Source organism: Rhinoraja longicauda, chromosome 12 (assembly GCF_053455715.1).
Source record: "Rhinoraja longicauda isolate Sanriku21f chromosome 12, sRhiLon1.1, whole genome shotgun sequence".
In the NCBI taxonomy this organism is placed as follows: domain Eukaryota; kingdom Metazoa; phylum Chordata; class Chondrichthyes; order Rajiformes; family Arhynchobatidae; genus Rhinoraja; species Rhinoraja longicauda.
The window spans coordinates 41,634,859-41,660,992 of NC_135964.1; the positions used below are offsets into that span (position 1 = coordinate 41,634,859).

Consider the following 26,134-nt stretch of genomic DNA (forward strand, 5'->3'; position numbering starts at 1 on the left):
CATTTAAATGCCCTGTTCTAATTGTGAAATATCAGTTTAAAAAAATATATTACATCCCTATTCATCATTTTTTTTCTAAAGTTTTTTTTAGAAAAAATGTTATTTTAGAACTGATTGCTTTTGTAAAATCATTGAGCAAATAGTTTCTAACTGTACACAAAATAAACCTACCCATCCAGCAGCTTAAACTGTGACAACGCCATAATTTCAGAGAATATCATTCCTCCAACTGCTTCGTCTTTCTCTGCAACTCTTTTACCAGATTTCCATTCCTGGAGGGAGCAATGCTACATTCAAAAATCAGAACAATGTACAGCAATAACTCAAAGCCAGTAGAGATGAAGGATCAGCGACGGCAAGGCTCGGAGGACATAATGACAATCCATAAATGCAGCAATATTTTCAATGCTGTTGATTTAAAAGAAATCGTTATCTTCCTGAGGAAGTATTGCACTTATCGAAACAGTACAACACTTATTCATTGTTTATATTCAACGCCATATTCAAATTGTGCATAGTGTGACAGAAAGTGCAGGATGGAAGAAAAATACATTTCCAATATCTCTCTGCAACATCACTCCGGCCAGACAGGATCATCACCTCCGAAGCAACATTCTGGAGCTGACAGTGCCCTGGGAAGAGCGTATTTAAGAAGCTAATGAGAGGGAACGCGCAAAGTACCAGGAACTGGTGGAGATGTGCCAGGGCAGAGGCTGGAAGACATACTATAAACCCATAGAGGTGGGCTGTAGAGGCTTTGCAGGATGCTCACTCTGCAAAGTCCTCAACCAATAGGGCATTACAGGGCTGGCAAAGAAGAGGGCCATTCAATCCGCAAGCAAAGCCGCAGAGAAAGCCACTAGATGGCTTTGGATTAAGAGGGCTGATCCGTGGGCAGTTGCTGCTGGGACGCAGGTCGGGGCCTGATCAACCCCAGCTGAGTCGCCTGGGCGAGGGTGTCTGATGTTGTGAGACCCAAAACACCCGATGAACCCAAGTCACATCACTGAGGATGCACCCAGCGGATCCAGAAGATGTATCTTTCACATTTGTCACACACACACACATACACAGATAAATTGGGTATTGGAAGTGTTAATCATATGGATTTGGTCCTTTCATTTTCTCTCTATTTTTCGTTGTAACACAGTAATTATTTCCTCATAAATTCCCAGCATGGTAGTTTGGTTTGAGAATGAAATAGCTTGTGATCCAAAAATCCATGGGTTCCACTTCTAAGATACTAAATCTTTGTTGCTCGTTTTAAGCATTTTCTAAAATATGAATATGAATATGAACTAGAATATGAACTTCAACAAACATGTTCCACTTATGTTATGTATTATGTATATAGTTTATTTTAGTTTATGGATTCATTTGTTATCCTGGTTCAGATTATCACAGGAGTTTCAGAAAAGGAAATGATGAATCTGTGAAATGTGATTAAATATAAAAATGAATAATCAAGACTGAGCATTTTTCTTCACGATGGCTTTCTTTAAAATAGTGAGTCAAATACTCACTTTTACATCTCTTTTTCTGATAAAGTGTTGGAAAATTTCACTCTGGGAAATCACTGGGTGACGAGATATGCGGCTTATCCATGTTTGCAGTCCACCCATTCGAGACTGTATAAAGTCTTCACTAAACCGCCCTATAAATTGAAAACAAAGATAATCTTGCATTATGTACCATACACCGAGCAAATGATCAATTGATCAGTTACTCACAGAATAAGATTTAAACCATCATGTTAACTCTTTAAGAAAGTGCAAAAGCCAATTGCCTAAAATAAGGGTTTACTGTTTGTTGGATAATATGGCAACACAGTGGCAGAGTTGTTGCCTTAAAGCGCCAGAGACCTGGGTTCGATCCTGACTACAGGTGCTGTGTGTATGGAGTTTGTACTTTCTCCCTGTAACCTGTGGGTTTTCTCCAGATGCTCTGATTTCCTTCCACATACCAAAGACTTGAAGATTTGTAGTTTAATTAGCTTCTATAAATTGTCCCATATGTGTAGGATAGAACTGGTGTATGGGTGGTTGCTGGCTGGCACGAGCTCAATGGGCCAAAGGATCTATTTCCACACTGTATCTCTAAACTAAATGAACGTCTTGGGATTGACAAGGGGTTAGTTAAGGAACAGAAAACAGAGTAGGAATAAAAATAGATTATTTCTTGGTTAGCAGACTGTTGCTTCTGAGGTACCACAGGGATTAGTCCTAGATCCTCAGCGTTTCAAGAGGAGTATTAATGTCTTGGATGAACAGCAGAGTTCAGCATAGCCAAACATGCTGATGTTATAAAGCTAGATGTGAAAATGAGGGGATGTAAAGAGTCTGCAAGGGGATAGAGATAGGACAAACAAATGGGCAAGATGACGAATATAGTTTAATATAGGAGAAGGTGAGATTAGATAGAAACTTGAGAAAGTTGTCAATCTCCGAGAAATGAGCTGCCACGCCAGAGATGAAATTGAATATAGAGAAATATGAAGTGGTGCATTTAGGAAAGAATTTGAGGAGAGGCAACATTCTCCTAATATAGAAGAATAGAAAAACAGAATTTAAATATTGGTGTGCAGAGGATATTGGCATGTATTCATGAAATTCAGAAGAAAAACGTGCAAATTCAGTAAACAAGCAGAAAACCAGATGATATTTTGCTCTATGTTGCACACTAGTTTAATTTTAGTTTAGAGATACAGTGTGGAAACAGGCCCTTTGGCCCACCGCGTCTGCCGACCAACGATCCCCGCACACTAACACTATCTTACACACGAGGGACAAATTATAATTTTACAAGCCAATTAGCCTACAAACCTGTAGTTTTTTGGAGTGTGGGAGCACCCAAAGAAAACCTACGCAGGTCATGGGGAGAACGTACAAACTCCATACTGACAGCACCCATTGTCAGGTTTGAACCTGGGTCTCTGGCGCTGTAAGGCTGCGCCATCGTGCCATCTACTTTCGATAAAACATTTTGCTGAGTTTGTGCCGGGCTCTGGTGAGATCTCAAACAGAATAGACTCCTACAGGCATACAGCACAGAAACAGGCCAATCAACCAATGGAGGGTTCACCTAACTATTAACCACCTTTTGTAATAGTCCATTAATCACATTTTCGTTCTCCTGACATTCTCATCAACTCGCCCTAGATTCTACCATTCACTTACTACGACTAATTTAAATGGGTAATTAACCTACCGAAGGCTCCTTTTTTCCCCCATATTTTATGTTGCCTCTCCTCAAATTCTTTCCTAAATGCACCACTTCATATTTATCTAACATCAGTGGTGGGGAAGATGCTGGAGTCAATTATAAAAGACGAAATTGCTGAGCATTTGGTTAGCAGTAACAGGATCATTCCGAGTCAGCATGGATTTACGAAGGGGAAATCATGCTTGACAAATCTACTGGAATTTTTTGAGGATGTAACTACGAAAATTGACAGGGGAGAGTCAGTGGATGTGGTGTACCTCGACTTTCAGAAAGCCTTCGACAAGGTCCCACATAGGAGATTAGTGGGCAAAATTAGGGCACATGGTATTGGGGGTAGGGTACTGACATGGATAGAAAATTGGTTGACAGACAGAAAGCAAAGAGTGGGGATAAATGGGTCCCTTTCGGAATGGGAGGCAGTGACCAGTGGGGTACCGCAAGGTTCGGTGCTGGGACCCCAGCTATTTACGATATACATTAATGACTTAGACGAAGGGATTAAAAGTACCATTAGCAAATTTGCAGATGATACTAAGCTGGGGGGTAGTGTGAATTGTGAGGAAGATGCAATAAGGCTGCAGGGTGACTTGGACAGGTTGTGTGAGAGGGCGGATACATGGCAGATGCAGTTTAATGTAGATAAGTGTGAGGTTATTCACTTTGGAAGTAAGAATAGAAAGGCAGATTATTATCTGAATGGTGTCAAGTTAGGAGGAGGGGGAGTTCAACGAGATCTGGGTGTCCTATCATCATCATCATATCATCATCATGTCATCATCATATATATACAGCCGGAAACAGGCCTTTTCGGCCCTCCAAGTCCGTGCCGCCCAGTGATCCCCGTACATTAACACTATCCTACACCCACTAGGGACAATTTTTACATTTTACCCAGCCAATTAACCTACATACCTGTCCTAGTGCATCAGTCAATGAAAGGAAGCATGCAGGTACAGCAGGCAGTGAAGAAAGCCAATCAAATGTTGGCCTTCATAACAAGAGGAGTTGAGTATAGGAGCAAAGAGGTCCTTCTACAGTTGTACCGGGCCCTGGTGAGACCGCACCTGGAGTACTGTGTGCAGTTTTGGTCTCCAAATTTGAGGAAGGATATTCTTGCTATGGAGGGCGTGCAGCGTAGGTTCACTAGGTTAATTCCCTGAATGGCGGGACTGTCGTATGTTGAAAGGCTGGAGCGATTGGGCTTGTATACACTGGAATTTAGAAGGATGAGGGGGGATCTTATTGAAACATATAAGATAATTAGGGGATTGGACACATTAGAGGCAGGAAACATGTTCCCAATGTTGGGGGAGTCCAGAACAAGGGGCCACAGTTTAAGAATAAGGGGTAGGCCATTTAGAACGGAGATGAGGAAGAACTTTTTCAGTCAGAGAGTGGTGAAGGTGTGGAATTCTCTGCCTCAGAAGGCAGTGGAGGCCAGTTCGTTGGATGCTTTCAAGAGAGAGCTGGATAGAGCTCTTAAGGATAGCGGAGTGAGGGGGTATGGGGAGAAGGCAGGAACGGGGTACTGATTGAGAGTGATCAGCCATGATCGCATTGAATGGCGGTGCTGGCTCGAAGGGCTGAATTGCCTACTCCTGCACCTATTGTCTATTGTCTATTGTCTATATTCAATTTCATCTCTGGCGTGGCAGCTCATTTCTCGAGATTGACAACTTTCTCAAGTTTCTATCTAATCTCACTGTGTACGACATTGTTTGCACAATTTATTCATGGATTCTAGAATTCTTGGGGTGAGTGGGTGATTTTGTATAATCATACACATTATACAATCATCATGCGCAGTTGAGCGGAAAATTAACAGTCGTTTCAATGGTGCATATTATATTCTAATATGTATATGTCTAAGTTTTGTACTTGAAGAAGTGAACATTTGGCCAACAGAAACAGCTAAGATGGGCAAGATTTTGATGGCCCAAGAAGGGAGCACAATATAGCTATGGAAGGGTTGCTGAATATTTTTATCAACTAACATTTTCATCTTTTGGGTAACAAACCCAAATATTTATTTGCTGTGGATTTGGAACAGGGGAGGGTGCTGTGTGGCATGAACTTGATCTGTGGAGAGGGAGGAAATGGTCTGGCGTAGAATGGGCTGGCGTAGAAAATGGCATTGAATGGAACTGGCTGATCATATTTTGGGTGGGAGGAAGTTTAGTTTAGTTTAGAGCTACAGCATAGAAACAGGCCCTTCGGCCCACCTCGTCCACGCTGATCAGTATATCAGTGATCCTCGTACACTACACACTAGGGACAATTTAATTTTTTACAATTTTTACCAAAGCCAATTAACCTACAAAACTGTACGTTTTTGGAATGTGAAAGGAAACGCTTTCCGGAGCACCCGGGGAAAACCTACGTTGTCATGGGGAGACTGTACAAACTCCGTACAGACAGCACCATAGTCAGGATCCAACCCGAGTCTCTGGCACTGTCAGGCAGCGACTCCACCGTTGCACCACCATGCCGCCCTAAAGTTGTTGGATTTGACACTGGATCCTAAAGTGAATTAATGTCTGGAAAGAGGTTGGAGTGCTGTTCCTCAAGCTTGTACTGCACTTCATTGGAACAGCATGGAAGGTTGGAGATTGGGTCCCAGATGCTCCCTGGCATGTTAGGTATTTCCAGAATTTTTTATTACATATTTATTAAATAAGCTATTTATGAATGCGAGTGAATTAATCAACAAGAGACGGAAGTTCAGATGTCCTGCACTGAATAAGGATACATGGTATTTGGGAATTTGCAGCACACTTAAAGGCCACTCAACCATTTGTGCACTTGCTGTCACTTTGCTAGATCAAGCCACATTATTCCTAACCCTCATGCCGTACCTCTTACCCCATCCATTCTTCTGCTTTAATTAGTTAACTATTTTTACATAGACCATGGAACAGTGCAGCACAGAAACAGGCCCTTCAGCCTATCATGTTGCGACCTCTAAAATAACTTCCTGCAAGTGATCTATATCCCCCCCCCCCCCCCTCCCCCTCCGATTCCATGTCTTTTCATGTGTCTGTCTATTGTGGTAGTCAACTAACAAGCTCATCAGGAAGGCTGGCTCTGACCTGGGGGCAGAGTTGGATTCATAGGAGGTGGTCTTGGAGCAGAGGATGCTCCTCGAACTGCAGAGCATCTTGGACAATACAGCTCACCCCCTCCATGACACACTGGTCAACCTGAGGAGTACCTTCAGCAACAGGCTGGTTCCACCAAGATGCAGTACAGAACACCACAGGAAATCCTTTTTCCCTGTGCTTAACAAACTGTACAACTCCCCCTTCTGTCGTGCCTGCCCTGCCCCCCCCCCCCCCCCCCCCAATCTTTGCACATCCCCAATCTTTTCCACTCGTCACTTTAATTTCATGTTTCAAGTATCTTGTGTTTTATGACTGTTGGCAGGTGAATTTCCCTCCTGGGATAAATAAAGTTCTATCGTATCGTAAAACAATGCAGACTTCTTCATGATACTTTTAACCAGTGCTTACATGGAATGTCTTTTTCTGGAAGTGAAGGGATTAGGATTGCTGATCCAAACTTCTCTAATAATCGACCATACAGCCAGTCAAAATGCTTGTATCGATGGTAAACTGATACATTTGTGTCCTACAAAATAGTAGCAAATTAACTTTAAAAGAAATGTGAGCAAGACGTATTGTAAAGAAACAAAATAAATATGTAATCCAGGAATAGTTGGCAAAATGGTTTCCAACAATTTCATGTACTATTCAAAACCATAACACGATCTCTTCCTGATTTGTGCTTTACTCATCTATGATAAGGCATGATCAGCCTTGCGTTTGGACTTACAACCTTTATTCATTATTGTTTCATGCTTCAGATCACTGGTTCTAAGCAGGTATCAAATGTCTTCAGACCTGGAGCAACTCTGCAAACATTGATAGTTTTATAATTACATGGCAAGAAATCAAAGATAACAGGTTGCAGCTTTTTATTATGTGCGACCAAGAGTTTTTATTTTGTCGGACCAAAACCTGAAAGATAGTCAAGGCAATGATTCAGTAGTGTTGTTATTATTTTACAATCACGCCTTTCTTTTTTGCTTCATATCACATAACACAACTTTGCATATATAACTGATAGAGTGGCATTGTGAATTTGTTACTGGACTGGTAATTCAGGGATAAAGATGTGGACTGATGACTGATCTGCCTGACTTCCCCAATCCGTCCCAAACACTGAGAATCTGAACCTAACCTGAACTGACCAAAGACACAAATACAATAATCTCAAATATACTCTTGCCCCACATAATGCACGTTCCCACTTAACCCAACATTACAGGGTCACCATGTGTGCATCCACATTTTAAAATCATATGAAAGTACCAATCATTGAGTGTACTTGTTGTTTCCTCCCAATGTGGTTGACAGGAGAGAAAAGACTGCAGATGCTGGAATCTGGAGCAAAAAATAACAAACTTGTTCATAAGGTCATAAATGATAGGAGCAGAATTAAGCCATTCGGCCCATCAAGTCTACTCCACCACTCAATCATGGGTGATCTATCTCTCCCTCCGAACCCCATTCACCTGCCTTCTCCCTATAACCCCTGACACCCGCACTAATCAAGAATCTATCTATCTCTGCCTTAGAAATATCCACTGACGGCCTCCACAGCCTTCTGTGGCAAAGAATTCCACAGATTCGTCACCCTCTGACTGAAGAAATTCCTCCTCACCTCTTACCTAAAAGAACGTCCTTTAACTCTGATGCCTCTAGGACTGGTCCTAGATTCTCCCATGGGTGGAATCATCCTCTCCACATCCATTCCATCCAAGTCTTTCACTATTCGGTAAGTTGCAATGAGGTCCCCCCTCATCCTTCTAAACTCCAGCGAGTACAAGCCCAGTGTCGTCAAACACTCATAATATGTTAACCCACTCGGTCCTGGGATCATTCTTGTAAACCTCATCTGGACCCTCCCCAGAGCTAGCACATGCTTCCTCAGATATGGATCCCAAGATATTGTAAAAGTCATTATGTAAATAGGAATTAAAGGCTGTCTTAATTCTGCTTGCCATGTCACCCTGTAGGTGGAGTTCCAGAGAAACAATCTAAGGCAAAATTTGTCTGCTACCAGTTAATTGTGACATGTTGACCCTGGATTTTTTTACATTGAAAGATGCAGCATGGAAACCAGCCCAAGAGTCCACGGCAATTATTGATCAGCTGTTATCTCTCTTTTGTAGGCACTCCTTATACACTAGGGGTAATTTCTAGAGGCCAATTAACCTACAAACCTGCACGTCTTTAGGATGTGGGAGGAAACCCAGAAGAAACTCACGCAGTCACAGGGAGAACATGCAAACTCCACACAAACAACTCCCGAGGTCAGGATTGAACCCGGCTCTCGGGCTCTGTGAGGTGGCAGCTCTACCAGCTACACCACTGTGCCGCCCTTCAATCGATGATTTTTGCTCATTACTCTAAATCTACATCTCTTGGTCCTTGAGCAAGCCTACAATGGGAAAATCTTTTCATTATTTACTGTGTCTGAACCAGTCATGATCCTGTGCATCCCTCAAGGTCCCTCAAAGACAACAATCCCAGCTTCTTCAGTCTCGTAACTGAAATGCCCCATCTCAAACATTTTAGTAAATCATAAAATACTGCAGATGTTGAAAATCTGAAATCAAATTGGAAATACAGTACTCAGCAGGTCAGTTCTGATGTAATGTCATCAACCTGAAACACTAATTCTGTTTCTCTCCCCACAGATATTGCCTGACCTGCTTAGCATTTCCATCATTGTCTGATACTATTCCAGTAAATCCTTTGCCTCCATCTATAGGACTTCCGAATCCTTCAAAGAGGTATGGCCAGAATTAATGCTGTCCTTCAGTTGGGATCTAACCAGTGTTTTCTTAAGGTCCAACATAATTGCCTTACTTTTGTCATCTGTGCCTCTACTTATGAGGTCAAAATTTCCACATGCTAAGCCCTTCTCCCAATATATCCTGCCATTTTCAAAGGTGTACTCACATCTACACCCATTCCTGCAGATCCTGAAGAACTCTGCCAGTTGGTAAAATTTCTCTTTCCATTCTTCTTACTTTGTCAATTGGTAATGAGAAAATATAACCACAGATTTTAAAGCATTTTTCGCTGAATGGTTATAGAATCATAGAGTTAGACAATATGTTAAATTTTGGCCCACCTCATTCCTTCTGACCAAGTTATCTACCCGAGTTAGACCCTATTATTGGAATTACAGTGAGTGATAGTAAAGGTAGCACTAATAATAACGTTATCCCCAATCTACTCCATTTTGAGGATGGTGCTAATGCTTAAATAACTTGCTAACCATTGATCCTATATCGTTACCAACAAAGATTTCCTGCCTAATTATTTTTTTAGTCCTACCAGCCTCACAAAAACAAGAATACTTACATTAGGTGTAAGTTGATAAGAAATATATTTTTTCATTCCAGAATATTTTGTTTCTATCTGAGGACTGGTTATGTTGCATTCCAATGGTACTATTGGATATACCCAGGATGGACCATCTTCATTAAACTAAGACAAGAGGAAAATTGTGTTAATTTAATTTATTTTACATGAAATAATGATCACACAGTCAGCAAATAAACTCACAATTAGAATTAAATATTTATTTGATGTTACTACAGATATACAACATTCACGTATTGAATTAGTATGAACATTTACAGGTCCCCCCAGTGCTTTCTATTTGAAAGAATTAAGAAGGATAATGTTCTGGTATTGGAGTTACTTTTATTTCCAATCTTCCTCATTGTAAAAACAATTGATTAAATAAATAGAATTTGTAAATTAAAAAAAACAACAATATCCATACTTCATCAAAATAGTTACATGTTCTCTAATTTAGGGATTCTTAAGAAGTTTTTGACATGACACCATATTGAAATCATTTCCTTGTATATGCTAACATTGATCAACATAAGATTTGTCAGGAGTAAAACATTGTTTGGGTCACCATGGTCTGTATTGCACTTTAGACAGCAGCCAACTTCAATCTCATAGACTCAGCTTCAAGCATGACGGGGTAGGGAGATTTCACCGTCCATCTAAGTCTACCGGCAGGTCAACACACCATTTCTAGCTAAGATACATATTTAAATGTGGGAGCTCTCCATGTGTATTTTTAGTTAATATGGTAGCACAGTGGGAGAGATGCTGCCTGACAGCGCTAACAGCGCCAGAGACCCGGGTTCGATCCTGGCTAAGGATGCTTGTATATTCTCCCTGTGACCAGCTTGGATTTTCTCCGAGAACTTCAGTTTCCTCCCACATGCCAAAGACATACAGGTCTGTAAGTTAATTAACTTGGTATAAATGTAAAAATAATTGTCCCTAGTAGAGGATAGTGTTAATGTGTGGGAATCACTGGTCAGTATGGACTCGATGGGCTGAAGAGCCTGTATCCTCACTGTATCTCTAAAACTGAAAAACGAAACCTTCCACAAACTGAGTAAAGGAAACCTCTATCTATGGCCAGATGGGGGTTTTTTTGTTGCAATTAATATAATATTCCATTTTAAAAAAACAACCTTTTCTTCCCCATACCCTCCCAATGTTGTGAACTCTTATTGGATGATAGTTGTTGCCACAATCCACAAGATCCTCTTATTTGCAACTCACAAAGGGGATTACATTGAGGAACAAAGATATCATTCCTCTTTGAATTCATTTTAGCCTTTGCACACAAGCAGTTTGATAATCTGGCACCATTTCTCAAATATAATTGTGAGCACACACTAACAAATTTGAGTTACAAATTGTGTTAATTGAAGCATACTGTATTAAAATATCAAATTGCAAGTATATAATAATGATATGTTACTTACTACCAGATGAATTTTCATGGTTGTCTTTATGGTATTTCCAGAAATGAAAGGCTCAACTTCTCCTTTTGTAAACTGATATAATCTGCAAGGAACGGATGACTATATTTAGATAACTGCAACCTGTACACACTTTTCTGATAGTATGAAGTGGTATTATTTTCCTATGTGCACAATGTGGGGACAATGGTACATAAATGATTCCTAACGGATAATTTTATTTGATCATTGCATACTCACATATTGCATTTCGAGTGGAGTATCACTAAAGTCACAACTAAATTAACAACATTTTTCACTGCACGACGCCTTATGCTCAAGGGTGTCTTAGAAAATGTGGTTTTATCTTTGACAAATGATGAATTTAGCACCGATGAAAATGTATAATACAGGTTTGTACACAGAATGAAGTTTGAAGTATATTAGCTGATTAGAACAGTTAGTGAAGAATAGCAACAGTATCCAATCCTAATTTTAAATGAAATTTTGCCACCAAGACTGAAGCCCATACATAAAAGAGGATCAATGGAGCATGGATAGAAAACGGGCTAAGATACAGTAAACAGGATAACAATGAATGGTTGTTTCTTGGGGCAGAAGGAAATATAGAGCGGAGTTGGTACTAATGTCTGCTTTTTATTATTCATTTAGACAATGTAATCATGGCGATAGAGAGGATATTGAATAAGAATTGGGGAAGATTAAAAAACAAAAGAAACTACAAAAAAAAATGTTTTAATCGGGCCATCAAGAAGAGAACAGGGAAAGGAACTAATTGGATTACACTTGTGTAGAACAGGAATGGGCCCGATGGGTTGATCAGTCTCGCTTCTTCTGAATATTTTGCTATCATTCTGAAAGCAATGCAAAACCACTCGCTAGGAATGTTGCCTGACAAAATCTGACACCAAGTGACAAAAAAAGACATAGGACAGAAGACCAAAATCTTGATAAAGGAGTCAATCTTACGAAGCACTTTGTACACTGGGAAAAAAATTAAGAGATTTACAGCAAGTTCAACAAACAATGGCAGCCAACGATTCAGCAATGCAGAAGAGGTCAAAGTAAAGAAGAATAGAGATCAGAGATTTGTAGCCGTGGAGGATGTTATAGAAGTAATGGGAGATACATTTTTTATCAAAATGATAAAATACAGGCTAGAAATTCTGCTATATTTTTGAGCGATTCAATATTTTTTTGTTGTAAACAAATTAATGTTTGCATGACAGGCATTGATAAACTGTATAGACACAAGGAACTGTAGATGTTGGAATCTTGTGCGGAACACAAAGTGCTGAAGTAACTCAGCGGGTCAGGCAGCATCACTCTAGGACATGGATAGGTGACGTTTTGGGTTGGGACCCTTCTTCAGTCTCGATAAATTGTGCACTCTCTTGCAGGCCACCGCCTACACAACAGCAGTATCAATCTGTGTGCATTATACAATTGATGTGGCTGCAATATTTTTAAATGAAAGTGCTCCAGGAACCTTCTAGGACGATATGGAGGCCTTTTCCAGATTAAGGTAAAGAGCCTGTCCCTACATGAATTAATATCATGATGTTGATCAGGGAAGCAAGATCGAGAACTGTCAAAGATGAACCTATGTCAACCCAAAAGGCAAGTTCTTTCTTACTTTGTAGGAGTATATACCATAATGATTCCTGACACATTGTTTTTATTCATTACAGGGCAAGGGTGACAATGAAGTTGTCGTCTTGTAGGGTCACTGTCCTTCTGCTGATGTTGTTCTCACAATACTGTTAAGTAGGGAGTTTCAGGATTTAGATAAAGGAATGGCAAAATACCTTTTTAGTAAATAGAGTGCATCATTTGGAAGAGAACACGCAGGCCTGGTTTGTCAATTTGAATGCCTAGGAGCGAAGAAGACTGCAAAGAGTGGTGAACACTGCCCAATCCATCATGGGTACTGACCTCCCCACCATCGAAGGGATTCATAGGACTCGCTGCCTGAAAAACGCAGCCAGCATCATCAGAGACCCACACCACCCTAGTAACACCAGCCATCGGGAAGAAGATATAGGAGCCTGAAAACTGTAATGTCCAGGTTCAAGAACAGCTTCATCCCTAGAGCCATCAGACTATTAAACACTACAACATCCAAATAAGCTTGGAACTACATAGACTTAGGGGTATTGATTTTGTGTTTTATCGTTTTGTGCTAATATATATATTTTGTTTGCTTATGTTTTTTAGTTTTGTTTAGTTAAGTGATACAGCATGGTAACAGGTATTTCGGCCTACTGAGTCTTTGCTGACCATCGATCACCTGCCCACATATATGTGTGTGTGTGGACCAAGCCTGTAAAAATGTCCAGAGCAAAGTGGTCCCAGCATGGTTTGATTTGGTTTAGTTTTTTTCTTTTTTTTGTTAGTTAAGTTTAATTTCTCTCTTTTTTAGCTTAGTTTATTTTATTTATTTTTTCTTTTTTTAGCTTTGTTTAGGTTTTTTAGTTTAGTTTAGCGATACAGCATGGAAACAGGTCCTTCGACATATCGAGTCTATGCCGACTATCGATCGCCCAGCCACACTTGCTGCATGCCATCCCACCTTTCCACTCCCTACCAACGAGAGGCAATTTACAGAGGCCAATTAACCTGCAAACATGCACATCATTGAGATGTGGGACGAAACCCATGCAGTCACAGGGAGAAGTTCTGCACAGATAGCACCCAGAGGTCAGGATTGGCTCCGGGTCTCTGCAGCTGTATCAGCTTCACCAAAAACTGGCAAGTCAAAATTAAAGTTGAAAGTCAAACAGACTACATCGACTTGAAATATGAAATTAAAACTTGAAATGCTTTAAATATCCAGCATCTGTGGAAGGAGAAACAGAATTGACCAGAAAATGGCTTTGATGAAGGTTCTTAAACAACAACTTTAATTTCATTTCTGTTCCCACAGATGTTGCCTGACCTGTCAAGTGGTAGCAGCTTTTCTATTCCAGAGTAGACTTACCACTTTTGGCAAATCATGTGCCAGGCAGCTGCTGCTAATTGAATAAAATGTTGAAGTCACACCGCAACATGCAAAGTGAAAACAAATCCTTTTAAAGAAGAGCCATGTTGGATCCCAGCAGCTATCAGTTAAGGAGTCCATGAAATATGCTGTGACTGTAAGTAACTTGAAAATCGCCACAGACACAATAGTAGTCCCATTGGCAAGGTATCGAAATTGCCTACCGATGTGAATATTATTCAATCAGGTTTGCCCAAGTTTATCCAAGTTTGAGAAAATCATGAATCGAGTTATGTATTCATTGCCAATTGTAACATATGCAAATATATTTTCAATTTTAAAACACCAAAAATTTGTGTAACTTGTACCATCTGAATAATGGTATCCAAAAATTTGTTCTGCCAGGATTTGCTCTCAAACACATGTAAACAAATATATTGACAGAAAATTAACAGAAAAGTTTCTGTTTATAGTCAATTAAATGGATGCGCTACTATGTAGTAACATTACTATGGTCAGATTCCAAAGCAACTGGTATGTTTCATTGCTAAATTGAGTTTGAAAGTTTAAAGATCCTTGGCATTAAATGGCAATGAGTTACTTATCACGGTGTACAATCTGGACTAGATGTTGCCAAGACTGAGATACAGAAAAGAAGTGAAGTGTTAGTTGGATTGCAAATTTGAAAAATCAAAATATTCGCAGATAACATTCATATAAATGCAGAAGCCCAAGTGTAACAAACTTCAGCAAGCAATTTGTAATGTACTATCAACATAAGAAACTATCCCTTTTCCACTAACAATAAATTATGCATATTCTTGTGACACAATCATTCCATCCTGTGGTATTTCAAGATTACATTGTTCTTTTCCTTGGTAAGTGATATAGAGTAACTCGAAATACAAAGACCAGTATGTCCCACAGTCAAAGGGGAATTCATTAGTATTAGCTCAATGATTACTTTAAGTTTAACATTAAATTTTAAGCTGCTTGACAAATCATGACAATTTGATCTTATCCAAACTGTGTGACATTCTTTAAAAAAAAGTGACATTCCTTTTTTTTAAAAATGAGATTCTCTTTTTATGGGGTCATTTTTTAAAACTTCAATGCAACTGAATCGTAAAAATGTAACAAGCATTATTTGGAATGCTAAAGCTGTTCATACAATTGATTTTGCCATAATTGCTTTAAGCTACTGAATGTAAACCTTTACTTCTGCAAAACACAGTGCTGGAGGAACTCTGCAAGTCAGGCAGCATCTGAAGGGAATATGAAGGAAGGAACTGCAGATGCTGGTTTAGACCGGAGAACTCCAACATCCTGTGTCTATCTGGAGGGAATGGGCAGGCGATGTTTCAACTCTTCTTCGGAATTATTGTATGAGGGGGGAGAAAGCAGGAAAAGTGGTGGGGGCAGGACAAAGCTTGGCAAGTGATAGTGGATATAGGGGTTTGATTGGCAGATAGGTGGGCAAAGGCAAGAGATGAAAAGGAGACAAAGGTGTGTCATATAAGGCGAGAAATGCAAAGCCAGAGGAATGGCTATCGGAAGAAGGGGTTGCTGGGACGGGGGGAGAGTGATAAGAGGATAGTGGAAGAAATGGATGCGCATCGGTGTATGGACAGGAAAGAGAGATTTACTTCAATTGGATGTACTTAAAATTAAGAAATTCAATATTCATACCATTGGTTTGTAAGCTCCCTAAGAAGAATACAAGATGCTATTCCTCCAATGTGGGTGTGGCTTCGCTCTGGCAATGGACGAAGCCCAGGGCAGGAAGATCAGTATGGGTATGGGAAGGGAAATTAAAATGGTTCGCAACTGGGAGATCTAAGAATCCTTGGTGGACCGAGCGCAAGTGTTCAGCAAAATTGTTGCCTAGCCTAAGCTTGGTCTCACCAATGTCAAGGAGGCCACATTGGAAGCACTGAATACAGTAGATGAGGTTAGAAGAGGTAAACTGTTACCTGTTTGCTCTTTTAGGAGATTGTTCATTACTGCCTCGCTTGTCCTCTGGTCCAGGGATAATCGTGTCATAATCTTGGTCAATCGATTCTGTGTGAGAATGGCAAATGCGTTCACAAGCACAATGATAAATTCAAACTTTATGTATTGCTGTTCCAAGACATTATCTTCTGAAGGCTGGAAAGACTCAGGCAATGCTATATTGCAACCAGTATTTAATTGTAGTGTGCTGATAATTAAAAAATAAGTGGCAATGTGGGCTATGAAGAGGATGCAGAAGGACTTCATGGGGATATGGAAAGACTAAGTTAATGGGACAGGACTAGCAAAATGGAATATAAGATGAGAACATGTGGGGTAGTTCCCTACTAAAATTGTAGGGAAAATAAAAAAGTGGAGTATTTTTTTAATTATGACAGATTGAAAAGCATTAATGTTCAGGGGGATCTTGATGTTGCCTAGACAAATAATTGAAAACTAAGATCCATCACAGTTATCAATTTGGTAGGCAACCATATCTTGGGCTGTATAGCAAGAGGATTTGAGTACAAGAGTAGAAATATCTTGGTACAATTACAATGGGCCCATGTAAGATTGCACCTGGAATACTGTGTGGTCTCCAAACTAACAGAAGGGTAAACCTCGGGTAAAGGGTGTACAATGAAGGATAACCAGATTGATTTTGTGGATTGTGCTGGAGTTTAAGTAGACTGGGACTATGCTCACTTGAATTTAGAAGAAAGAATATGTTACTTAGAAGAAAGAATATGTTACTGAAATATGTAAAATTATGATAGGGAGTAGAGGGAAAATGCAGGAATTATATTATCCTCATCTGGAACCAGGCATCGCAGTTTTAAAACAAAGGTCAGCAATTCTGGACAAGGGTGTGAAAATATTTCCTCACCCACAGAGTAGTGAATCTTTGAAGTTCTCTGTCAAAAAGGGTTGTTGATTATATTTAAAACAGACTAGTACATGTTTAGTTGTTAGCAGAATCATTGGGTTAGTGCAGAGAAATGCATTGTGATTAAAATGCTGAGATCTTATTGATTAGCAGAGAGATTACAGACAATAGACAATAGGTGCAGGAGTAGGCCATTCAGCCCTTCGAGCCAGCACCGCCATTCAATGCGATCATGGCTGATCACTCTCAATCAGTACCCCGTTCCTGCCTTCTCCCCATACCCCCTCACTCCGCTATCCTTAAGAGCTCTATCAAGCTCTCTCTTCAAAGCATCCAACGAACTGGCCTCCACTGCCTTCTGAGGCAGAGAATTCCACACCTTCACCACTCTCTGACTGAAAAAGTTCTTCCTCATCTCCGTTCTAAATGGCCTACCCCTTATTCTTAAACTGTGGCCCCTTGTTCTGGACTCCCCCAACATTGGGAACATGTTTCCTGCCTCTAATGTGTCCAATCCCCTAATTATCTTATATGTTTCAATAAGATCCCCCCTCATCCTTCTAAATTCCAGTGTATACAAGCCCAATCGCTCCAGCCTTTCAACATACGACAGTCCCGCCATTTCGGGAATTAACCTAGTGAACCTACGCTGCACGCCCTCAATAGCAAGAATATCCTTCCTCAAATTTGGAGACCAAAACTCCAGGTGCGGTCTCACCAGGGCCCGGTACAACTGTAGAAGGCCTCTTTGCTCCTATACTCAACTCCTCTTGTTATGAAGGCCAACATTCCATTGGCTTTCTTCACTGCCTGCTGTACCTGCATGCTTCCTTTCAGTGACTGATGCACTAGGACACCCAGATCTCGTTGAACATCCCCTCTTCCTAACTTGACACCATTCAGATAATAATCTGCCTTTCTATTCTTACTTCCAAAGTGAATAACCTCACACTTATCTACATTAAACTGCATCTGCCATGTATCCGCCCACTCACACAACCTGTCCAAGTCACCCTGCAGCCTTATTGCATCTTCCACACAATTCACACTACCCCCCAGCTTAGTATCATCTGCAAATTTGCTAATGGTACTTTTAATCCCTTCATCTAAGTCATTAATGTATATCGTAAATAGCTGGGGTCCCAGCACCGAACCTTGCGGTACCCCACTGGTCACTGCCTGCCATTCCGAAAGGGACCCATTTATCCCCACTCTTTGCTTTCTGTCTGTCAACCAATTTTCTATCCATGTCAGTACCCTACCCCCAATACCATGTGCTCTAATTTTGCCCACTAATCTCCTATGTGGGATCTTGTCGAAGGCTTTCTGAAAGTCGAGATTGGAAGGTGCCAAGTGGCCTAATCCTGATTCTGTATCATATGTACTCATTGTCCTTGGAATGCCATAGAGGATGAAATTATCAACTGTGTATGAAGTAGTGACTTCAGTTTGGTACTGTAACAGGCCATCAAGTGATTAAATTGTTTCCTACTGTACATTTTCATTTTTTTCTGGAAATCTCCACACCATATTGCTAACTTTCTTGAACATCTGGAGCGTGAAGATGAAAAATAGTCCAGGAGGCACTTTGCCATTTACTGCTCCTTCCCCACTTTTGAAGGCTGGCTGGTTGGTAAAATAAAACAATCTTATTCAAATTCATGTAATGTAATTTGCTGTTGTAGAACTATGGGAAATCACCACAAGATGCTTCATAGAAACATTTTCAATCAAAAATTGAAAAAAAAAGCCCACAATTGCGGAATACTTTGCAAAGTATTCAGATGGTACAAGTTACACAAAATTACTCATGTTATTCCTAAGCACTGCGTACATAGATTCCTAAACATAACATCTCCCAGACTTTGTATCTGCAGCCTTAAACTAAACAGCAGCCAACAACAATAGTGAAGAAATCAAAAGGCATTAAAAGAAACTCATTGATATAAGAATTAAGATACATACCAGAAGTGTCTGAATAACTGCTAGATTTCTTTGATCTGAGCTATTAAAAGAGGAATTATGAGAAAACTTGTTCACAGCCATTATCAAGTAGGAAAAACATAGTCTGTAGTTAATCACCAACTAAGCAGAGGTCAAAGAAATACCTGGTGAATTACACTATTCAGAATGATTATGCATAAAATTTATACTAAAACAGTTCTAGGAATGAATATAAATTTGTACTTGTAAAGGCCACATTTATTCTATTAATTTTAAAGAATTTTCACTTGCAGGAGTGAATTTTCAAAGGCAGAAGCATGAGATTATCCTAAAATTTAGTTTTGATTTGTTTTGTTTCTGGCCTTTGAGGATTCCTGTACATTAGTTGGAAATGTAGATTTAAATGGATTATTGTTGAGAGAGATAGAATGGGATCTCCTCATGCATTTAAATAAAAAGATACATACTTTGCATCAAGGGCATTTATGGGGTTAGCAGGGAGAGATAGATCAGCCATGATTGAATGGCAGAGTAGACTTCATGAGCCGCACGGCCTAATTCTACTCTTATTCCTTAAGACTTTATGGCTCTGATCAAGAGCAATGGTCTCTGTGCAACCATGACTACAAATTAATTACAGAAACAAATAGTCAAGGAAACATAATTTGTGCAAGTTGTATGCAGGCAGGAGGTAGGGAGTAGAGGTGTTTGTTGGACAGAAACAAAATAGCCCATAAATAATATGTTCAGGTCCTTATATAGATATTTCAATATATTTTCTGATATGATAATATTTCTAACACTGCTACAGTATTTATTCTGCTGTTCTTCACTTTCAAACCCACATTTTCCGTTCATACACCTGGCCTCTTTCTAGATGAACATTAGGCGGCATGGTTTGTTTCCTTGACTTAGCGTGAATGAGCACCAGAGGGGTTCATGGCATTTTCTAAGTGAACCATTAAAGTGAATCAATGGAAACTGGGGCTATAACAGGTTTAGTTGAAGTCATAAGCAAGCCTTCATGCATAAAGTATTCAGAAGCAGTTCAAAATAATACTGCAGTCACTTAGAAACATAGAAAAATAGGTGCAGGAGTAGGCCATTTGGCCCTTCGAGCCAGCACCACCATTCAATATGATCATTGCTGATAAATCTAAAATCAGTACCCCGTTCCTGCTTTTTCCCCATATCCCTTGATTCCTTTAGCCCCAAGAGTTAAATCTAACCCTCTCTTGAAAACATCCACTGAATTGGCCTCCACTGCCTTCTGTGGCAGAGAATTCCACAGATTCGCACCTGATCCATTCTATTAATGCATAGGTTTATGTATGAGGTTTATATTTATCTTGTTGAATTCAGCAAAAGATTTCTTTGTACCCAAGAATGAAGTCGAGATCCCACTGTGCATGAAACCCTACAAGTGTTACAGTACTGAAGCAGAATCCTCTTGATTGTCATTGCGCACTTTAACATACCTCAACTGCATCTAGTTCTTCATAATTTGAGTCAACGTCACACGTTTCTTCAATCTCAGGATGTGATACAGTGTCCATCATCAACTATAGAATGAAGTTTAGATAATGAATATTAATAATATTAAAATAATGCTATAATATTACTAATAAAGTAATCCATTTTGATCATCACTCTTTTCCAAATGAAGGGCATGCAAAATTGATAATGGTGGTCTCATAACTATAAGTAGTTTGTGATTTGTTGCAAAAAGTTATTGCAACCAGTATGGACTAAATGGTTTTTATGTACAAGACTACTGCTGAAGCTATAGTTAACAGTGTGGATTTTTCTGTGCTTGCCAATTGTAATCAATCATATTTCATCAACATTCACAAACATTTTTCAAAGCTATTGACAATTTAAAAATTCATATTTTAAATGGAAAAAAAAGACTGAATCATAGTTTATATAGAAACTTGAAGTAAACCACAAACAAGTATGGAAAAAAAAATTCTCCTTGACTTGCTTCCTCACAGTACCGCAATCCCTATTGAATGTATTGGTTATGGATCCAAAAGCAAAATTCTCAGTGCAAATGTTGGGAATCCAAACAGGATGGAGCTCGGCCACTGGTCTCCATTGGGTGGAAAACCAACAGGAAACTGAAGGAACGTATAATGAAAAACAAAAACATTGGAAATACTCAGCTGGTCAATCAGCAACTGTGGGGAGAGCAAGATTGATGTTTTCAGATCAATGGCTTTATATCTTGATGTTGCCTGACCTGCTGTGAATTTCCATCACTCTCTGTCTTCATGACCTGTCAGCTTGACTTATAATGGAACAAATCAGAAGCTACACAATAGGGGGCAAAGGCAGAGAGAACTAAAAGTGAAGGTCTGTAGGAGATATTGAAGTATTTAGCCTATCACTGACTCACCTCTTACTCTTCCTGCAAGAGGAAGAAAAATCTGCAACTTTTAAACCTGCTTAATTTCTAATTTTCAGTTTTGCTGAAAGGTCATTAATCTGAAATGTTAACGTTCTTTTTATTTCCACAGATGTTGCTTGAGCTGCTAGGTATCTCCAGCATTTTCTCTGATACCAGATTTCCTGTATCTGCTGTAATACATTTTGCTTTTATGGGAATGTACTATTGCGGAAATGATGTAGGGCAACTATTAACAATCAGATCCCAGAACTTCCACTAATCCAAGGAATTTTGTCCCTTTAATCAGTCATTTTAGCAAACCAGATTAGACAGATAAAATAAAATGATATCCATACGGCACGGTGGCGCAGCGGTAGAGTTGCTGTTTTACAGCGAATGCAGCGCCGGAGACTCAGGTTCGATCCTGACTACGGGTGCTGCACTGTAAGGAGTTTGTACGTTCTCCCCGTGACCTGCGTGGGTTTTCTCCGAGATCTTCGGTTTCCTCCCACACTCCAAAGACGTACAGGTATGTAGGTTAATTGGCTGGGTAAATGTAAAAATTGTCCCTAGTGGGTGTAGGATAGTGTTAATGTACAGGGATCACTGGGCGGCACGGACTTGGAGGGCCGAAAAGGCCTGTTTCCGGCTGTATATATATGATATGATATGATACTCATAATTATTTTTATTTGCCCCTTTTTGTGAATGAAACAATTAAACCTTTTCTTGCATCCTGTATTTATGAAAGCTTTCTCTTCCTTCCTTGGCCAGAATCTTTGCAATATTCAACTTTACCTGTTCCATGCCTCATTATTTCTATCCTTCAATCTGATTGACAAATTGTCTTCTGATCATCGACCAAGCCATCACCAATGTTAGACTAAGTATCACTAGTTCTCAGCTCCTTGTGCACTTTCCCAATGTTCAAAACACCCATCCAGTTTGCCTGGGCACCACTTATGCGGCATATGTTGTAAGTACTTTGGTGTGATCCTGAGTGGAGCACACCAGAGGATATGGGATAGAGATGCCTTCTGCAGAAAGGTATAAAGTTGGTGGTACAAAATTAGAAAAAGAAGTTGGTAGAGAGGCAGGTTTGAGGGCACCTGGGACAAGGAAAATGATTGAAGTCATTTATTGGTAACAGAAGGTATGTGGGAGTCCAACAGAGACAAACAAAAAGAGTTGAAATTATTATAGGCGATAGACAAAACAATTAGAGAAACTACTAAGTTTACTCACTAAAATACTAGGCTTAGCCACATAGCTCTACGGAAATGGCCAGCATAGTCTCAGTTCCTGCCTTTATATAATCTTTTGTGAGGTTATAAAAGTTATGTCATTCTACAGATTATTTTTAGTGATGGTTGTAAAACAATAAAGGGAAACCATCCGATTAATTTGATAAAACTCCAATACATTTTCTGAGTTGCTTTTGCTGAAACTCTCTTCAGAAATCTCCTCGCTTGTTTTCAAGAACTTACCTAATAATGAAACAAATAACCACCATGTGTACAGGTGATTTTATTTTCACTATTCGCTGGTGTTCTACAAAAGTGGAACAAACCAGAAACAACAAAAATGTTTCATTCAGATCAGAGAGTTCAGATAGTAAGGCAAATTAGAAGCAATTCAATGCATTGGAGGTTTGTGTGAAATTTTACATCAATGTATAATTTATAATAAATTGGGGCAAACCTGTCTTGCATCTTACCTCCACATATTTTCCAGGAAACAGTCCTTGCTCACCATTAGAATTGATCCCTTCAAACCAACTATTGTCTTTGTCCTGAAGAAACAAATGCATCTGCTGAGTAGATGAGTCTTGTGAAAACATTTTAAAGAACATTGTTTCAAAGAAACATCACCTTCAAAATGAAAACTACAGTTGAATAACATGGAAAGTGATTCAAGAAATAGTTTTTGAACTAGATTCTATTCCTGGTATTATAGATATAGAAGTAGAGATTCAGCAACATTTTGATCAGTTTTTGGTTTCTAACTGGTTTTAAATTGTAACATTTCATCTTGGAACTGCGCAAGGAAGCAATAGTTTTATTTAAGATACTCCATGTATGTCTGATAGCACCAAAAAACAATTGCTGGATGCATAAACTAGGGATTCGGTTTGGTTGGCATCACCTTTTTGAAAATTTATTTCTAGAAATGTTTTGAGTTGCATTTTTAACTCCACTCAGCAAAACGTTTAAAATGTCAATTCCAATTAGTAAAATTCCCGAATGGCCATATTAGGTGCTGAGTACATTAAAACTAACTTCTGTCTCTATTGGATGTTTAGGAAGTGTGTTGTTATGCTGCTGTTGAAGACCATTTGGAAAAAGTGGCCTTACTTTTTTGTCATTTTTACTGAGACAAATGAGCATATTTCAGGAAATATCATTCATCTTAAATATAAAAACTGCAAGAGCACAAAAGGTTTCAAAGGATGCATGGCTCCGTAGACGGAATATCACACCTCAACAATGCAGATGGGATTAAACTTCAGTAAGAGGCAGTCTGTAACTTTGGTGACCAGCTTGGCAGCTGAAGAGTTATGAGAATGCAATGGTGGACATGGGCAAAGCTAGTCAGTTTGCTCCCTGTTATGATCAGGCAGACTAGCAATGAAATAGTCATCCCATCTTCCATTCAGATGTACTTGCATTGTTGGTTTTCCTATTGTAAGTCACAATTGGCTGGACACGCATTGCAATAACTTGAAGGGGTTCCAATCCTTGAACGTGTGGCTGATGTGTGATCATAGTCAACAATAGTCTGTCGCCTCCTGGTAACACACTGCTTCAGCTTGTACACAGAGGCTTATGATCCTTGAATGGAAAGTCGTTTTTGTCTTGTTTGAGACACGATACCACAGACCATACTTGGTCTTAATTCTTGTTTGAGACACAATACCACAGACCATACTTGGTCTTAATTCTAGAAGAGAGCACTGTTATAGCCCTGGTTGTCCATATACATTTTGAAGAAAAATGAAAACTGCAGATTTAAAATATCTTGATATTCACAAAATGGTTGGATTATATGCAGGCAGATAAGGGTTGGTCTTGGCATCATCTTCGGCACAGACTTTGTAGGCCAAAGGGACTGTCCTGTGCTGCACTGTTCTAGAGAGAGTTAGATATAGAGTTAGATTTAGCTTTTAGGGCTAACGGAATCAAGGGATATGGGGAAAAAGCAGGAATGGGGTACTGATTTTGGAAGATCAGCCATGATCATATTGAATGGCTCAAAGGGCCGAATGGCCTACTCCTGCACCTATTTTCTATGTTTCTATGTTCTATGGGTATTACTAAACAATGCATGATAATTTTCTCATGCACACTATTTTGCTGTACGATTGCTGAAGATTCTTTACCTGGTAGGTAACTGTAATAATCTCTCCTGGTGTTACAGTCAGTTCACCTTCTTTGCGACGTTTGAAGTAGTACCGAACTTTAGCCTAAATAAAGAAACTTGAGTTATGTACAAAGAATATGGTTCCCTAAACTTCCCATAATTTTACTTTGGTTTAGTATGAAAATAGAAATGCCAAAATGGTTGTTAATTCTGTTTTATTTTCCTGTGGAAGGCTATTGGATAAAAATATTGATTTTATTTGGGCATAGATTCAGGAGGACGAGTGAGAAATTGGCAGCAAGCAAATGTTATGAACATATTTACAGATGGAGAAGCAGGATATATACTGGCAATGCTGGAAATCTGAAACAAAAACAGAAAAGACTGGAAAACTTAACAAGTTGGGCATAATGTGGAAGGAGAAAGTCAACATGTTGGGTCATCAGCATCTCATCAGAACTAGAACTATTTCCCATATGCTCTTTTTAGATTTGAGTGCCATTACTGTTAGTAGACAAACACATCAGCCTGAAGAAGAGTCCTAACCTGAACCATCACCTGTCCATGTTCTTCAAACATGCTGTCTGACCTGCTAAGTTACACCTGCACTTTGTGTCTTTTGGGGGAAAAAAACAGCACCTGCAGTTCCTTGCTTCTACATCAGATAATTTGCTCAAACTGAAAAATTGCCGCAAATTATAAAATATGTTGCATTATTACCCATTCCAGTGTTATATGTATGCAATATATTTTGTGCATAAATTGGCCTCGGTAGATTCAAATGTTACCAGACTGAAATATTAAAACAATGCCATTAGCTAGACCATAGAAAAGATCTTTAGTTTCAATCTTCTTGACATTCTACAAGCTTTTTGAAGTGTTTGATGTTAGGTCACCCATGTCCTTTTGAATCTCCTTCCACTACTAACCTTGGCAGTCCATTACCGAACCTAATCACTTACTGTGCTTTAAAAAAAAATCCTCACAACACTTTCGATATAATCACCTTTTCTTTGGAAGAAAAATTAATAAGATGAAGTATTTGTTTTAAACAGTAAGAAAATAAAAGATGTTGGTGCTCTGAGGAACTTCACTGTTCTTGTTCAAGAAACGGGGACAGTTGACATAGAGGTCAAGCAAGCGCGATAGTTCAATTTCGTCAAATTTGTTCATCTCTAACACAAGGGGATTCTTTTCACCAACACTTAACGGCCAATAAAGACAATGTTCTAAACCATTACATGTCATTATCTATAACAGAAAGTAACGCCCAATAAAGTTGTCGGACAACTTCCTCACATCTGACCAGTTCACTTCAGTCATAATTCTTTTGAAAGGCCAGTGGCCTGAAATATTCCTACTCCTGGAGTTCGAAGAAGAGTGACCTGTCCATTTCCCTCCACAGATACTGCCTGGCCCGCTGCGTTCCTCTTCGTTTTTCTGTTCATTAATAAGATTAATAAGAATCTTGGGTTCTACTCAAAGTTAAGA

At 39.4% G+C, this 26,134-nt stretch overlaps 1 protein-coding gene across 1 annotated transcript in view; it reads right to left on the reverse strand.

Moving 5' to 3' along the window:
• LOC144598579 (sorting nexin-9-like) overlaps nt 1-26,134 on the reverse strand; it is a 40,937-nt gene that overhangs the window by 14,671 nt on the left and 132 nt on the right. The window contains exons 2-11 of the mRNA XM_078408763.1: nt 24,663-24,746; nt 23,001-23,075; nt 20,373-20,456; nt 18,916-18,955; nt 16,046-16,133; nt 11,096-11,177; nt 9,657-9,782; nt 6,732-6,849; nt 1,524-1,654; nt 172-272 (exon numbers count right to left, since the gene is read on the reverse strand). Coding sequence (XP_078264889.1) covers nt 172-272; nt 1,524-1,654; nt 6,732-6,849; nt 9,657-9,782; nt 11,096-11,177; nt 16,046-16,133; nt 18,916-18,955; nt 20,373-20,456; nt 23,001-23,075; nt 24,663-24,746 — 929 coding nt within the window. The remainder of the gene's footprint in view (nt 1-171; nt 273-1,523; nt 1,655-6,731; nt 6,850-9,656; nt 9,783-11,095; nt 11,178-16,045; nt 16,134-18,915; nt 18,956-20,372; nt 20,457-23,000; nt 23,076-24,662; nt 24,747-26,134) is intronic.